The 17,559-nt window shown below is 37.3% G+C and overlaps 1 protein-coding gene across 1 annotated transcript in view; it reads right to left on the bottom strand.

The window, feature by feature from the left end:
- Nucleotides 1-17,559, bottom strand: part of HPRT1 (hypoxanthine phosphoribosyltransferase 1) — a 48,606-nt gene that overhangs the window by 5,623 nt on the left and 25,424 nt on the right. The window contains exons 4-6 of the mRNA XM_012001322.1: nucleotides 9,310-9,375; nucleotides 5,636-5,653; nucleotides 1,607-1,689 (exon numbers count right to left, since the gene is read on the bottom strand). Of these exons, the coding sequence (XP_011856712.1) occupies nucleotides 1,607-1,689; nucleotides 5,636-5,653; nucleotides 9,310-9,375 (167 nt within the window). The remainder of the gene's footprint in view (nucleotides 1-1,606; nucleotides 1,690-5,635; nucleotides 5,654-9,309; nucleotides 9,376-17,559) is intronic.

The following is a 17,559-nucleotide window of genomic DNA, read 5'->3' as shown; positions in this document are numbered from 1 at the left end:
TTTTTTTGAGATAGGGTCTCACTCTGTCACCCAGGCTGGAGTGCAGTGGTGTGATCACAGTAGGCCACTTATTCTCAACAGAGGCGATATCACCTCCAAGGAAGCCAAAACTAATTCTCAGCAGGGAGAGTGGAAATATTAGACATTACAAGATTTGTGACCCTCCAGAACAACCTTACCTGACAATCTTATTCCTTAGTGTTTAATTTCTGAGTATCAGATAAGCAGCACTGACGTGGAGTTCATGGAAGATACATGAAATGTATGCAAGATCAGTGCTACAAAACTATGGTGAATAGATGACTTGGGTCAAGAAATGACCCAAGTATTCTTTGAGCATGTCCTACCTGTGGCAACACAAAATCTCTCTCTCACGAACCAGTCTATCTCAATTCCACAGCATATACCAGGAAAGAACAACAAAAGAATACCCGGAGGATTGAAGTCTATGCCACAGTAGGTTGACATTTAAAACCCTAAAGAGCACGTACAAAAACAAGCAAGTGCATTGATTAATTTCTATTAGGTTGGTGCAAAAGTGATTGTGGTTTTTGCCATTTCATAGGATACTACTCAGTGTCCTATAACGTATCACTTATATACTCTCATAGTACCTGTCCCAAATCTATTTAAAAGAAAAACTGATAAACACTTGGACTGGATATTAGAAAAGCCCATACAGTCAAACTGCTGACATATGACTCACTAGAAGGCTTACTCTGATTCGAAGATGCTCGACAGATAGTTATTTTTTAAAAGGGGTTTATAAAAACCTGTTAATCACTTAGGAAAAAAACAGAAGTTACATCATTACCTGACCCCTACATAAAAACTGCAGATTGATCAGAGACTTAATTTTTTTTAATGAAATTGTAAAAGGAAAAGAAAAACATATTCTTAAATGTTTGTTTGATGTCACTCTATTAAAAATTTAAGGTAGCAAAAGCATAAACTGTGAGCCAGGTTCCCTGGGTTCAAATCTCATCTCTATAGCTGACTAGCTCCGTACCTTTGGGCAATTCCCTATGCCTCAGTATCCTTATCTGAAAAGTGGGAATAACAATGCCACCCCAGAGTTGTTGAGGGACGAAACTAAAATGAGAAATAAACACAGGTAGAACTATAAAAGCAAAAGTCAAACAGCATAGGTAAGGTGAGGAGGTGAGCCTGACCTAATAAAAAAGGAAGCGGGCATTATAAAACTTCACTACAGACACAAAGAAGATGTAGCATACATCACTCAATTCCAGGAGGTCCAGATCTTCAGGGCCCACCCCTTCCTATCACTTCCTCACCCCCTGTGGAATCCTTATTCTTAATTTTGTAAGGGGGCTCAAAATCCTCTGCCATGCTACTCAGGACAAACTGATATAATTAGTATGCTGAAAAACCAAATGTTAATATTAGGCAAGGAAGTGACTGTAACTATGAGTTTTATTGACACATGACAAAATTATTTAAAAGGATTATATCTTAAGTCTTATATGAGAGTACATTACTTCTTAAAGATAAAATGACAGTTGAAAACATTTATCCTTACAAAGAAGCAATCACTTAATCCCCCTTCAAATGAGGAAAATATTCTATGTCAAAATGTCATACATACCTTGCGACCTTGACCATCTTTGGATTATACTGCCTGACCAAGGAAAGCAAAGTCTGCATCGTTTTGCCAGTGTCAATTATATCCTTTCAAAAAAGAAGACATTGCATAGCTTTAAACTCAGAGTCACTATATAAACATAAAGTACCAAAACCCCCATGTATAACTGTAATACTGCCATTCTTTTCAGTGCAGTAATTGTCACCAAAATTCACACGGAGATATTCTGGAATCTATAAATCATCTGGCCCTCAGCAAGCAGTAACAATGCCAGCCCCCAGGACTGGATTTTGTAGGCACAGGGTCAATTACAGCAAATTTAAATATATACATGCACATTTTATTAGGGAGTTATGATGTTGTCCTTCATTATAAAAAGTATTTTAGAATTTTTCTCATAAATTCAAGATACAGACTCTCTCCTCCCAACTCTCCAATATAGGCGGCTAACAGACTACACTTTAAGAAACACTGCTTTATACCATTTTTAAAGGCACCCAAATTAATAAGGCTATAAAAGAAAAACTCACTGATAAACACTGATAAAATGACTTTGCATAAAAGTGAATCCCAGCTATTTAGTCAAAAGTAGGACTCTAAACAAACTCATCTTTGTTACGGAAAATATTTTTTAAACCATAATCCTAATGCTTTTCAATAAAAATACTCTTTAAAAATGGAATAAAGCAGTGTAAGCCATCAGAAACATCATGGCTGGAGACTTGTGAAAAATGTAGATTTCTGGGCTGTGGTAGGCAGAATTCTGACGGCTCTCAAAATTCCTGCCTCCTTTAGGGATACAAGACTTTAAGACTTTTTAAGAAAAAAGAAAAAGAAAAAGAAAAAAAAAATCCTGTCTCTTGGTGACACACCCGGAGGAGTTCCCTCCCCTTGAATGTGACCAGGATCTGTGAAACTAACGGGATAGCCACTCCTGTGATTAGGTTATGTGGCAGACTAGAGCAAGATTCTCCTGCTGGTTTTGAAGAAGTCAGCTGCCATGTTGTGAGAATGTAATGGGCTAGGGCATGAGCCTTTAAATAGCTGACAGCAACCCCTGGCCAGCAGCCAGTGAGAAAACGGGCCCTCAGTCCTACAATCACAAGGAACTAAATTCTGCCAACAACCTGAAGGAACTTCGAAGAGGATTGTGAGTCCCTTGATTCAGCTTGATGAGCCCCTGAGCAGAGGATACAGTTAACTTGTACTAGGGAAGTATAAAAAACATGCATGGGAATGATATATATCAACTTTAAGGATAATTGTCATACTTCTGGGAATGAAGGGAAAAAATCGGGCTTTAGTTGTATTATGACCTTTAATTTCTTTAAAACAATAAGATCAGAAGCAAATACGGCAAAATGTTAATACTTTGTGGTGGGTACATAGGTATTGAGCATACCCTCTTTTCTGAGTTCAAAATATTTTATAATTAAAATTAAATGCAGGCCAGGTGCAGTGGCTCATGTCTATAATTATTCCGAGCACTTTGGGAGGCCGAGGTAGGAGGATGGCTTGAGGCTAGACCAGCCTGGCCAATATGACAAAACCCCGTCTCTACTAAAAAAAAAAAAAAGTATATATATATATATACACACACACACACACACACACACATATATATATAGACACACACACACACACACACACACACACACACACACACACACACACACACAATTAGCCAGGCATGGCAGCGCAGACCTGTAGTCCCAGCTACTTGGGAGGCTAAGGCATGAGAATTGCTTGAACCTGGGAGGCAGAGGTTACAGTGAGCTGAGATCATACCACTGCACTCCAGCCTGGTAACAGAGTGAGACTCTGTCTTAAAAAAAAAAAAAATTAAATGCAAAAGGTCCAAGTGAATTGAGGAGGAAAGAGGTATCAAGGAAGGTTTTGTGGAGGTGACGTTTGAGCTGGGTCTTAAATGACTAAAACATGGGATAAGAAGAGAGGGAATAAGGACATTTCAGGTACAAGAAATAAGGAGCAAACAGTGGAAACAACCTAACGTCTGTCAACCAATGAATGGATAACAAAAATCTAATTCAGATGGCATCCAACTTATGATGGTTCCACATGAGATTTTTTTGACTTTAGGATAGATTTATCAAGGTAGTAAATCCATTTTCAACTTATGATGTTTTCAGCTTCAGATGGGTTTATCAGGACACAGTTGAGGAACACCTGTCTATCCATAAAATTTGTCAGTAAAAAGGAATGAGTGCAGATATACTCCACAACGTGAATGAACCTTGAAAACATTAAGCTAAGTGAGAGAAGCCAGATACAAAAGGCCACATATCGTATGATTCTATTTATACAAAATGTCCAGAATAGGCAAATCTTATAGATAACAAGTAGGTAGATGATCAGTTTGCTAGGTGCTGGGGGAAGGGAAAATGGGGAGTGATGGCTAAGGGGATTGGGTTTCTTTGTGGGGCAATGAAAATGTTTTAAAATTGAATGTGATAATGATTGCACAATGCTGAGAATATAATAAAAAATTTTGAATTGGCCGGGCGTGGTGACTCATGCCTGTAATCCCAGCACTTTGGGAGGCTGAGGCGGGTGGACCACGAGGTCAGGAGATCAAGACCATCCTGGCAAATAGTGAAATCCCATCTCTACTAAAAATACAAAGAATTAGCCGGGCGTGGTGGCAGGCACCTGTAGTTCCAGCTACTCAGGAGGCTGAGGCAGGAGAATGGCGTGAACCCAGGAGGCGGAGCCTGCAGTGAGCTGAGATCACGCCACTGCACTCCAGCCTGGGCAACAGAGTGAGACTCCGTTTCAACAACAACAAAAAAAATGGAATTGTACACTTTAAATGGGTGAATGGTATGATATGTGAGTTATATCTCAATAAAGCTATTTTAAGAAAAGAAATAAGGAGCAAACAACAGGGGCAGAAAAGTAAAGGAACAAGCTCTGGGAAACAGTAAAAAGTATAGCGAAAATGAAAGGAAGCTGGAAAATAAGGTTGGTAATGTATATTGGGGTCACACTGAAAAACTCTAAAGAATGTAGCCTAAAGACTAAAGAATGGGAGAATGGGGTCTGAGTAGGAGACAGGATCACAAGCTGTGCTTTAGATGTTTGTAGGATTCAGTAAGATAGAAAGGTTTCAATAGATGACCACAGACAAAAAAATAGATATATTTATATCTACATAGATGTATATATATCTATATCTATATCTATATCTATCTATCTATATATATGTATAGAGAGAGAGAGAGAGAGAGAAAGAGGCTGTTAGACAGTGATAAGTGATCAGGAAAATAAAAGTATTGAGGAGAAATAGGAAGTTGACAGCATGAAAAAGTGAGATTTTAGATAGGATGGCCAGAGAAGGCCTAAATGAGAAAATGACTTATGAGTAAAAACAAGGGCCCCTAAACCTTAGCATGCATCAGAATCACTCAAAGACTTGTTAAAGCATAGCTTGCTTGGCCTCATCACAGATATTTTGATTAGGTAGGTTCTTGTCTGATATTAATACTTTTGGTCTAGGGAACCACATTTTGAGAACCACTGAGCTAAAGGAAGTAAAGGTTTCCCTTAGCTTACTAGCGGGTAACCCTAGGAAACTGCTTAGCCTCTCCGTGCTAAGATACAAAATACTTTAGGACATAATGACAAATGGAAAATAGTCTATAAATTATAAATATTACTTTTTATGTACCAAATATTACATAAGACAAAATCTAAGCAAGATATATATATATATACATAAAATATAAGATATATATATGTATATATTATATATAGATAAATAGAGAGAGAGAGTTATGTTTAGAAAGAAAATACTTCAAACTAAAAAAAGAGAGGTAGGAAGTATACCATTCCATTACTGGTAAAAACAAATTACTAAGTAGTCTTTACAAAAAACCAGTCTCACTCCTTTAGAACACAAGTCCACCATTAAAACTGATGCAGAGGAATTTCTTTCCCTGGCTTACCTTTAGGATGGTGCATACTAAATTAGAAAAATCATAAATGTTATATTAAAAGTAAATGTGAACTTACTTCCACAATCAAGACATTCTAGAAGAAAAAGAAATGAAAATCAGTACAATGAATAAGACGGTATTTCCAATTATAAGTCAAATCACATCATAACAACCCTAAGGAATTATTCACACTCTTGTTTTTAGATACTTTATTACATCAAACTCTCCTTTAAACAAGTGGGCCATCTGCTGGGATTTGGAAGCCTGTAATACTGAAATTTTCATCGTAATGGAAATTTTAAAAACAGAATTTGACCCATTTGTTTTTAAAACACTTTCATTACTTAACAAGAGGTCTAATCTTGGGCAAGTCTTGAAATTTCTCTGGCCTCAGTTTCCCATGTGTTAAATGAGAAACTTGAACTAGTTGGTTTCTTATAGTTTCCTGACTCTAACATTCTAAGAATTGTATTTGTACAATAACTCAAAAACCATATGGACTCCAATTCAAAATATATTTTCTCATTAGGCTAAAATTGATCTGCATTTTCTGAATGTGTCCATATTCTTGGACTACACTAAAAATGATACCAATGCTTCCTCTCACCATAAACCCTCACTTCGCTTTCTACATTTAAGAATTTTATAGCTAGAAGAGTCCTTAAGAGAAAATACCATCTAATAATTACCCCTCAAAATCAAGAAAGTCCTATCTGTTCTTATGCTAGTTATAAGAATGAGGCAGCATTTTGGTTATAAACATTGCCACAAGAAGGTTCATGATGTATTGTTTATCTGTAGCTCTCACCATACTCTGTCATATAACTATATAAAGATTTTAATGTTCTATATAGTCTTCTAAGATAGTGTTTACCAGAGTAGGGCATAAAAGAGTCACTGGTTTGCAAGAAAGATTAGAACTTTTTAATTTTTTACCTCACCTTGTTTAATCTATATTTTTGTATGTATTTTGTAACATATATAATATTATTACCATAAATCATATATAATTTAAAATGCATATATTAGGGGTAAATGCTCAGAAAACTTTTTATAAATTGGGCATGCAAATACAAGTTTGAAGACTCACTGTTCTAGGTATTAAAAGTAAAGTTATAACCAAGTAAAGCTTCTACCTTTTCCCGTCTCAAAGCAGTTTATTGTTGGAGGTAAGATCTCTAAGAAGCCTAAATAGGTCCAAGTACAGAATGAAGTAAGGCTAGCCCATAATTTATGGCAAGCAATTCATACTACTTCTCTCATGCTGAGCTATCCTCAGTGAAGCAGCTACTACAGACAACTGCAGCCCATTGGTAGCCTATTTTACAGGCAGGAAAAAATTACTTTTTATTCAAAGTGGAACTCAGGATATGGGGAGAAAATGAATACAAAAAATAGGGTCAATCCAAAGGCACACAGCAAATAACACAATTATGTTTTTTTCCCATTTGTACGAGATCCCAGTAAATTCTAAGTAAATTGCAAATTTAATCATACACTAAAAAAAAGCCATGTAATTGTTCAAATGAATCCCAGCATGGTACAAGGATTACAGACACTAGAGTCTAAAAAATAAAAGAATGCCATTATTGAGAGTTTTTGAATTATATCAGGTAGTTACATCTCTACTTAATAAATGAGAAAAATGAGGAAAGAGGCCATTTGATAAAATGAAAATAGCCAAGAAGTGGTATTAGAGACTTGAATACAGGTATTCAGGGTCCAAAGTTCATCTGCTCAAGTACTAACTGGGGAAAAAAAGGAAACATATTTATATACATATGTATCTGTGCACAAAAATGCCCCCAAAAGACAAAATGAGGCCAGGTAGGGTGTTTCACTCCTGTAATCACAGTACTTTGGGAGGGTGAGGCAGGCGGATACCTGAGATTAGCAGTTGGAGACCAGCCTGGTCAACATGGTGAAAACCTGTCTCTACTAAAGATACAAAAATTAGCCGCACATGGTGGCGTGTGCCTGTAATCCCAGCTACTTGGGAGTCTGAGGCAGGAGAATCACTTGAACTGGGAAGGGGAGGTTGCAGTGAGCCAATATTGTACCACTGCACACCAGCCTGGGCAGCAGAGCGAGACTCCATCACAAAAATAAATAAATACAATAAAATAAAATAAAATAAAATAAAATGAAACAGAAAGTTCAAATAATCCCATAATCTTACCACCAAGAAATAACTTTCACTCAATTTATACTTATTGATTTTTCCATAATAAATGTACTTTACTGTGACTATCATGAAAATAAAGTTATTTTAGAAACAGAACTGTTTCAGATCAGATCTATGTAGTAGAACAGAGCCATTAGGTGGGAAAGATGAGATCAAGCTAAATCACAGAAGGCCTAAAAGGCTAGGTCTATTCCAGCACTAAAAACTGATTAGACAACTAATGGTTTCAACAGCTTCTAAATATGGACAAAGCATGCTGAAAGGGAAGGACAGGTCTAGCAGTGGTATATGAAATGAACAGGAGGGGCAAAGCTAATTTCTCCTCTGAAGCTTTCCAAATATGCTGAGGAGGACATTACTTTGACATGACCCTGATATGGGACAAGAGAATTTCACACAAGTTTTACATGTTAAAGTTTTCTTATAGATACTCATTCATGTAAGCAATGAACACTAAAATCTAAAGAAAGAAAAGAGCTTTAGAGTCAGGTCTGCATTCAAATTCAAGCTCTACCACTTACTGGTTCTGTGACTTTGGGCATGTCTTTTAACCTTACTGAGCCTTAATTTCCTGATCTGTAAAATGGGGATATCGTCTCCCTCACAGGATTGTTGTGAAACTTTTATGAGATTAATGCCTTTATATTTGGCACAGTGTAAGTAAACAATAACTGGCAGCTTCAAAAAAAAAAGCAGTAGCATTCCATCATTATTGGTTACTCTCAAAAAGTTTTTCAATGTACTAGAAGATAAATATTCAAATATCTTAATATCTCCATTATTTTCAGGTAAACAGCATGCTCCTGAACAACCAATGGGTCATCAAAGAATTCAAAGGGGAAATCTAAAAACATCTTGAGATAAACTACATGGAAGCACAATATACCAAAACCAATGGTCCACACCAGGAGGATTTTAATGTACTAAGATAACTCTTTGAGATTTCTTAAAATAATAGTATGTCTGAATTTATTGAGTGCATTTATTTACCAGAAACTGTTGTAAGAGCTCTACTTGCATTGTAACACTTAATCCTCTTAACTCTATGGCTGCCATTATCAACCTCACCCTAATCACATATGGGACAAAAAGAGGTTAAGTAACTTGCCCAAGGTCACAGTTAGGAAGTACTAAGCCAGGCTTTCAATCAGTTGTCAGGCTCCGGAACTCACACTTTCAGCCACTACATGATACTGCTTTGCTATCTTTTAGGAAACTATGTTAGTCTATCTCAGGAAGACTCACATAGTTTTCTTTCTTTCTTTTTTTTTTTTTTAAAAAAGGCTGTCTTTTCCCCCATCAATGTTTTTTGAAGGATCCCAAATTAGAGTCCCACAGAGGCAGACAGCAGTACTTGACAATAGGGACGTTTAAGGTTAATGTTGGATTCTACTGTCTTTTTGCTACATGACCTAGGGAAAGATAATTAACCTAGATTGCTTCCAAGGGTTAAATAACCCATTTAGTTATACTATGTAAACTATCTCTTAGTGATTGAAAGCACACTGTTACTAATTGACTCTTGGTATGAAGTGCTTTTTTTTCTTTCCCTTCAAGATACATACCTTTCCAGTTAAAGTTGAGAGATCATCTCCTCCGATTACTTTTATGTCCCCTGTTGACTGGTCATTCTAGTAAAAAAAACAAAACAAAACAAAAAAACACAACTATATATATATACACACACACACACACACACGTATACGTATATCCTTATGTACACACACAAACTTCAAATTAAATGAGAACTAGAAGATTTGAGAAGTTAGCTATCTAATGTTCATAGCATTATGATATTCTAAATGACATGAATTATAAGAATTAGGTTTCCTGAAATGAATGACTAGAAAACTTTCAAGTAGAGATTAGTAAAAATTAAAAAGTCCTAATTGGCCATTACTGATTTGATGTTTTTAAGAGTCCTAAAAAATAGGTTACATTCATTTTTAAGTGGGCAGTATTATAACAGCCACCCATCTTCAATCACAGTGATTTCTGAATTGTGAGGGAAGTTATTAGCATGACAGGTGTCTGGTTCTGGCCCTGTACGATTCCCATGAGTCAAGCAAATTGTAAGGGCTGGTCTATATCACACCCAACCCCAAGGTATGTCCCTCAAAAGTTTAGCCCAGGCCCAGTCATTTTCAGCATTGTCTGGGAAACCAGGTCTGATTAGTAGTCCTTTAAGGAATACCTTAGGCTCCCATTTTCCTGCTACCACAGAATCCAATAAAACCCTTACAGGAGATTCAATGGGAAATGCTCAACACCCACTGCAGTTGGTGGTGACAATGACCATAATTTGGCTGTGCTGGATTCAGGACAGAAAATTTGGGTGAAAGAGCAGGTGAACAAAAGAGCTTCGACTTGCCCTTGCAGAGAGCAAGCCATACCATACTATAAAGCCACAGCAATTACAACGGTGCAGTACCAGCACAGTAAATGAACAAACTAGAGCCCAGAAACAGACCCAGAAATATATGAGGATTTAGTATACAATAAAGATGGTATTTCGAGTCAGTAGGGAAAAGATGAATTATTCAATAAATGATGTTTGGTCAACTAGTTACCCATTTGGGAAAAAATAAAAGTATGGTCCCTACCTCACAGCATACACAAAAATAAATTCCAGATGGATTAAAATCTAAATGTAAAAAATAAAGCCATAAGTGGACTGGAAGAAAATATAGAAGAATTTTTTTTAACATCCATAGAAAGGGTAAAAACCCAGGCATGACATGAATCAAAACTGAAAAAGTTCTGTAACGAATACCCCCTTTTATATATTGGGCTCCAACAATAAGAACCCATAGGAAAATGGAGAATGAACACAAATAGACAAGTTATAGAAGAGAAGGCCATAAGGTATAAAATTATATCTATCTGAGAAACAAACACTAAAACAATGAGATTCTACTGTTCACCCACCCATACTGGCAAAACTTAAGCCTGATAATATGCTGAGGGGAAATAAGCACTCTTGTTGGTGAGAGTATTAATTGGCATAGCCTCTTTTGTTAAAATTGCAATACGCATGTCACTTAACCCAGTAATCTCACTTCTGGGAATCAATGCTACAAAAACACTGACAAGTATACAAAGATACATTAAAGAGTGTTCACTGGGCCAGGTGCGGTGGCTTCATGTCTGTAATCCCAGCACTTGGGGAGGTGGAGGCGAGAGGATCGTTTGACCCCAGGAATTCAAGGCCAGACTGATAAACACAGCAAGACCCTGTCTTTCTTTTTATTATTATTATGAAAAAAAAATGTTCACTGTACCAGTTGTTCACAAAAACGAACTAACATGTCCATTAACAGGGAACCATTTAAATTAATCAAGTTCATCTACACAATGTAATACCATGCAACTATTAAAAAGCACCTGGTAATCCAATGCACACTGAGACAGAATAATGCTATTAAAAACACCAAGGAGTGGAACACTGTGTTGCCTATGACACCATTTTTATTCAACATTTAAACAAATTTGTAACAGCAATTGCATGAGTAGTGAGAATGGGGTTCATGAAACTTTTCACTTCTATGTGCTTCTATTTTTGTTATGCTTCTATATATACATCCATTTATTATGGAGTATTACTTTCGAAAAACACAAATGGGCCAGTATTGTTTGGTGTTGCAAAGTGAGCATATGACTTCTGATATCAACCTTTGCATATTACTTCTCATTTTAGGGAAATTACAGACATCCCTTATTCACTAACCTAAAACTCAGCATTTCAAACATACAGAATTGATGGGGAAAAAAAAAAGAAAAAGAAAGAAAGAAAAAAGAAAGAAAAGACAACAAGCTTCAGATGACAGTGACTCACACCAAATTATTTACACTGTAAAGCCTGTTAAATAGTGACATCTTCTGGAGATACTTGGTATTACAGTCTGACTCCAGTTGATCTCTTTTTACAGAGACAAGAGGAATAAAGGAAAAAATACTCAAGAACTGAAAAGTATGGAGTTATGGAAAAATTGCTGTGATCCAAAGGCTACGGTGATAGGACAAGAAACAAGAGAACTCCAAGAAGTAAGACACTGCTGTTCTATTAGCATCCAAACCTTCATATTCTTGTTTGCCCCAAGGCTTTTTTAAAAAATAGAGACAGGATCTCACTATTTTGCCCAGGCTGGTCTTAAACTCCTGGACTCAAGCGATCCTCCTGCCTCAGCCTCCTAAAATGCTGAGATTACAGGCTTGAGTCATCATACCTAGCTATTTATTTTTTCTTAACTCTCTCGCCTGGCCTATAGCCACCATGGAAGCTAATAAAGAATATTAATTTAAGAGTAATGGTATAGTTCACTACATTGGAATACAGGTATAAGTGCCTACATTGTATATGGATGGCATACATGGATCAATTACACCACCTGGGTGGCCAAAGGAACTGCGCAAACCTTCCTCCTTGGCTGTCTGGAACAAGCTTCCCGTTAGATCCCTTCACTGAGTGCCTCCCTCATCTTTAATTATGGTTAAGTCTAGGATAACAGGATTGGCAAAGGTGAGGGGAAAGCTTCCTCCAGAGTTGCTCTACCCTCTCCTCTACCATCCTATCTCCTCGCTCCTCTCAGCCAAGGAGTCCAATCTGTCCTGCACTCAAGAGTGTCACTGTCAACTACATAAAATTGCCAGAGCAGCTCTTTGGGACTGCAAACACATACCCTTAATGTCTTTATTTCTATTTTGTCTACCTCTTCAGTCTAGGTGAAAAAATAAGGATAATAGGGAAGAACTTTATTTATGCCTACTTGTCCGCCCCTAGGAATTTTGAAAACCTCTAGGTAGCAATAAGAACTGCAGCATGGTATAGGAAAAGAGGAGGAAAAGCTGTATAGAAGTGCATAATAAATGGGCTGGAAAAGAACTGCTTTGAACAAACAGGGAGGTTGAACTATAAGGAGAGAAAGCAGAGAGGCTAATCAACAAGGCTGGGTTCCCAAGAGGGCATGATGAGAATATTACCGAGGTAGAAAGTCCTGGCTCCATGTCCCCTTAGTGGCTTAGTACTATGCAGCTTGCTTTCTGCAGTGAACTTCAGACCTTTCTTTTAGGATCCTAGAATGGAATTTTTTTATTGGAAAACAGTCATCCTCTTAACATTCAGGCAGGCCCCAAGTCTACCACACTCAATCACATTTTCTCTTCATATCATAATCTCTCAACCATCCTCTGTCCTTTAACTGTTTTCTATACCCTGATCAAATGCCAACAAAAGTGAGAATGTTAGAATCATATATTTTTAGAGGTAGACTGTATCTCAGATAAAAAAAAATGGCAGATATTCCATTTTCCAAAATATGTATGCAGAAAAAATAAGTATGGAAGGATATATGCTCAGGTAGTAAGTTTATTTACTTGTATTTTATGAATTCTTTTAAATAAACACATTACTTAAAAAAAAAAAAAAACTAAAAGTCTCTGTCAGTTAAAAAATGACATTGATGAAGCAGGGCCTTTACAGATCATCTAGTCCTACACCATCCCATACGGTAGCCACATGTGGCAATATAAATTACTTAAAAATTCAGTTCCTGTGTTGCACAAGATGTGTCAAGTGCTCAAAAGCCACATGTCACTAGTGGCTCTGTACCATACAGCAGAAGCATAAAAGATTTCCACCCTCAAAAAAAGTTCTATTGAACAGCATTGCTCTAATTAAATAAAAAATACCATTTAGCACAACACAGTAATAGAAAAGATTGAAGAGGTAGTGCTGATACTTAAAAACCTAGTATTTTCAGCCAGGCATGGTGGCTCCTGCCTGTAATCCTAGCACTTTGGGAGGCTGAGGTGGGAGGATCACTTAAGCCCAGGAGTTCTAGACCAGCCTGGGCAACAGGGTGAAACCCTGTCTCTACAAAAAATACAAAAAATTAGCTGGGCGTGGTGGCATGCGCCTGTAGTCCCAGCTACTTGGGAGGCTGAGGTGGGAGATCACCTGAGCCTGGGAGGTCAAGACTGCAATGAGGTGAGATTGCACCACTACACTCCAGCCTGGGTGACAGAGTGAGACCCTGTCTCAAAAACAAACAAACAAACAAAAAACAAACAAACAAACATCACCTGGTATTTTTAAGTACACTATTTTCAAACATTCAGAAGTTATTTCATCCTATCTTCATGGTTTCCATTCTATGTCTGGTTTGGGATTAGGATCTGATAAAATAAACGTGTGCAACAGAACCACTTCTCATGGCTGTATAACAGATAATCAATATGTATCTGCTGAATAAATTATTCAATTTTCTTAATTTTTTTTCACAAAATTGTGGTTTCAAGGGACCAGACTTGAATACTACACTTCATGTTCTAAGAATCAGGGGACTTATATAAAACCTCAGTTGCCTGATAAGGACTATATCAAAGCGAAAAGCCATGGGAAAGAACTAGAAAGTACACTTTTGAACCTAGTTCTGTAGTTTCCTTATGCCACAGATAATACACATTCCCATTCCTGCCAAATTTTGTATCTCACCCGTCTATGGTCTCAATTCAATAAATAGGAGAAGGGCATGAATTTGCTTTGGTTGGTAGGTAGGTTGGTAGGCAGGCAGGCAGGCAGGCAGACAGACAGACAGACAGACAGATAGATAGATAGATAGATACAAAGATGGAGACAGATGGAAATAGAGACAGATTTGCAGAAGATAAGTTCTAGGTAAATTAGTGTCAACATCAAAGTGGTATACCTACATCTAACTATTCTGGAGAGAAAAGTATACCTCAAAGAAATTGACTAAATACATACAGAGAAAAAGTTTAAGCTGAAAGCTACTGCCCTCTTATATGAGACACTTTAAGAAACTACTTGGGGGGCAAGTGAGAAAATGGGGAGATGTAGCTCAGAGGATACAAAGTAGCAGATATGTAGGATGAACAAGTCTAGAAATATAATGTACAACATGAGGTATATAGGTAATAAAATTGTGCTGTATTTGGGATTCACACTAAATGAGATTTTAAGCTCCTCTTGCCACCAAAAAAAAAAAAAAAAGGGTAACTATGTGAATTGAGGGATATGTTAATTTGCTTCACTGCAGTAATCTTTTAACCATCTGTATGTATCCCATAACATCATGTTGTATATGTTAAATATACAGACTATAATTTAAAATAAAAAACTACTCCAAAATTTTCTGCATTTTTAATATGCTCACTCAAAGACAGTATTAATTTGCATCTTTGATGTTAAACAGATAGCCTAATCAAGTCACTATCAAGATCAAGACTAAAGCTACAGCTTTTCTCTTTTGATGCTTTTGAGATACGTGTGTGTGTGTGTGTATTTTAAGTTATCGTTTTGGCCAGGTGCAACGGCTGACATCTGTAACCTCAGCACTTTGGGAGACCAAGGCAGAAGGATTGCTTGAGACCAGGAATTTGAGACTAGCATAGCAAGACCCTATCTCTACAAATTAAAAAAAAAAAAAAATTAGTCAGGGGTAATGGCTTGTGCTTGTAGTCCCAGATACTTGGGAGGCTGAGGCAGAGGATCCCTTGAGCCCAGGAGTTCAAAGCTGCAATGAGCTATGACTGTGCCACTGCATTCCAGTCTGGGCAACAGAGCAAGACCTTGTCTCAAAAAAAAATTTCTAATTAAAGATAAAGAGTTATAGTTTTATGAACCTTGACTGCAACTGAGGGAAAAAGTCCCATAATTGGCAAAATGAATTCTGTCTGCTTACAAAACTTCTAATAGAGAATGAATAATAGGAAGCCCATATTAGAGGATCCACATCAGTTAAAAAGTTTTTCCAGATAAGAGTGACTCTGAGTTCTACAGAGTTAAAAGATTGGGTTCAAATCAAAGACTTGTATGATCTTGAGTAAGTTACTTAATCCCTCTGTGACTCACTGTTCTCAAATATAAATGGAGATAATTTGTAACTCAAAAAAAATAAAAATGAAAAAGTTTTCTCTAAGATTGCAAATCCTAAGGATAATTTCATTTTAGTATCAGTCATTTAGTCTGAATACACCATAATGCAGACTAATTTTCCCTCTGCTTAAGGTCCACACAAAAACATTTCCAATAAAATTTACTTGTGTATCAAGTTTTCCTCCTGAGGCTTCATTGTTTCTTTGGTAAAAAAAAATAAATAAAAATTTAAAAACCACTAGACTGGGTACAGTGGCCCATGCCTGTAATCTCACTTACGGAAGCCAAGGCAGTTGGATTGTTTGAGCCCAGGAGTTTGAGATCAACCTGGGCAACATGGCAAAACCCTGTTTCTACAAAAAAAAATACAAAAATTAATCAGGTGTGGTGGCACACACCTGTGGTCCCCGCTACTCGAGAGTGAGGTGGGAAGATTGCTTGAGCCCAAGCAGAGGTTGCAGTGAACCAAGATGGCACCACTGCACCCCAGCCTGGGTGACAGAGCAAGATCCTGTCTCAAAAAACAAAAACAAAAACAAAAACAAAAAATCACTGACCAGGCACGGTGGCTCACGCCTGTAATCCCAGCACTTTGGGAGGCCGAGGCGGGTGGATCACCTGAGGTCAGGAGTTCTAGACCAGTCTGGCCAACATGGTGAAATCCCGTCTCAACTAAAAATACAAAAATTAGCTGGGAATGGTGGCAGGCTCCTGTAATCCCAGCTACTTGGGGGGCCAAGGCAGGAGAATAGCTTGAACCTGGGAGGCAGAGGTTGCAGTGAGCTGAGATCATGCCATCGCACTCCAGCCTAGGGGTCAAGAGCGAGACTTCGTCTCAAAAAAAAAAAAAAAATCACTATAAAATTGAAATAAATTCACAACAAAGGAAATACATTTGCATACTTAACCTTCTTTTTATTTATTTACTTATTTTTAATATTTTGAGATGGCATCTCGCTACGTTGCCTAGGCTGGTCTTGAACTCCTGGGTTCAAGCCATCCTCCCGTCTTGACTTCCCAAAGTACTGGGATTACAGGTGTGAGCCACCATGCCCAGCCCATATTTAACTTTCACTTTCTGAATATCACAGGACAGAAAAGGTCATCAAATATATAGTACTATATTTCATTGCTCTAAGATGCACATTCACACTTTATTAATAATAGCTCTAACTTGATGTATTACAATTGATGACAATTTACAATTATAACTGGTAGTGTTTCTTTCTTGGCAGTATGAAAAACAGTGTTAAGCCTTAAAATCAGCAGCATCTTTAATTTAATGAAATAGGTATTTGGAATCCCCAGGCAATTTCCCATCTAGGCATTAGGTAAATAAAATCCTACCTAGCTACTTGGATTAAGAGTACGCATGTGTGTGTGTACACAGAGAATTCTTTAGAATATTCTAAATAAAAAGTGGCAGTGATATTTGGAATGACTGAAATCCTTTATAATTTTCTGCAGTTGTGTTTTCTTTCTTATTTTTTTAAGACAGGGTCTCCCTCTGTCTCAAACTCCTGCAGTCTCAAACTCCTGGGCTCAAGGGATGCTCCAGCCTCTACCTCCCAAATAGCTGGGACTATACGTACACGCCACCATGTGCAACCAATTTTTTTGTGTAGAGATGAGGTCTCATTATGTTGCCTAGGCTGGTCTCAAACTCCTGGCCTCGAGTGACGCTCCCACCTCGATCTCCCAAAGCACTGGAATTACGTGTGCCACTGTACCCAGCCGTATGTTTTCTAATAAGCATGTTTTCTTTAATAAGAAAAATGGAGTTTTTATTTCCAAAAAAAAAATCGATGGGTGTGTTTATATCATAATGCTTCTTTATACAGTCTGGAAACATTTAATAGTTCACAGAATATTTCTTTAGGATTTAGTATGGATCAGCCAGATTTTAACTCACTATTTC

Source organism: Mandrillus leucophaeus, unplaced genomic scaffold (genome assembly GCF_000951045.1).
Source record: "Mandrillus leucophaeus isolate KB7577 unplaced genomic scaffold, Mleu.le_1.0 Scaffold659, whole genome shotgun sequence".
Taxonomy (NCBI): Eukaryota; Metazoa; Chordata; class Mammalia; order Primates; family Cercopithecidae; genus Mandrillus; species Mandrillus leucophaeus.
The sequence above is the reverse complement of the archived record's forward strand: the minus strand, read 5'-3'. Positions and strand labels throughout refer to the sequence as shown.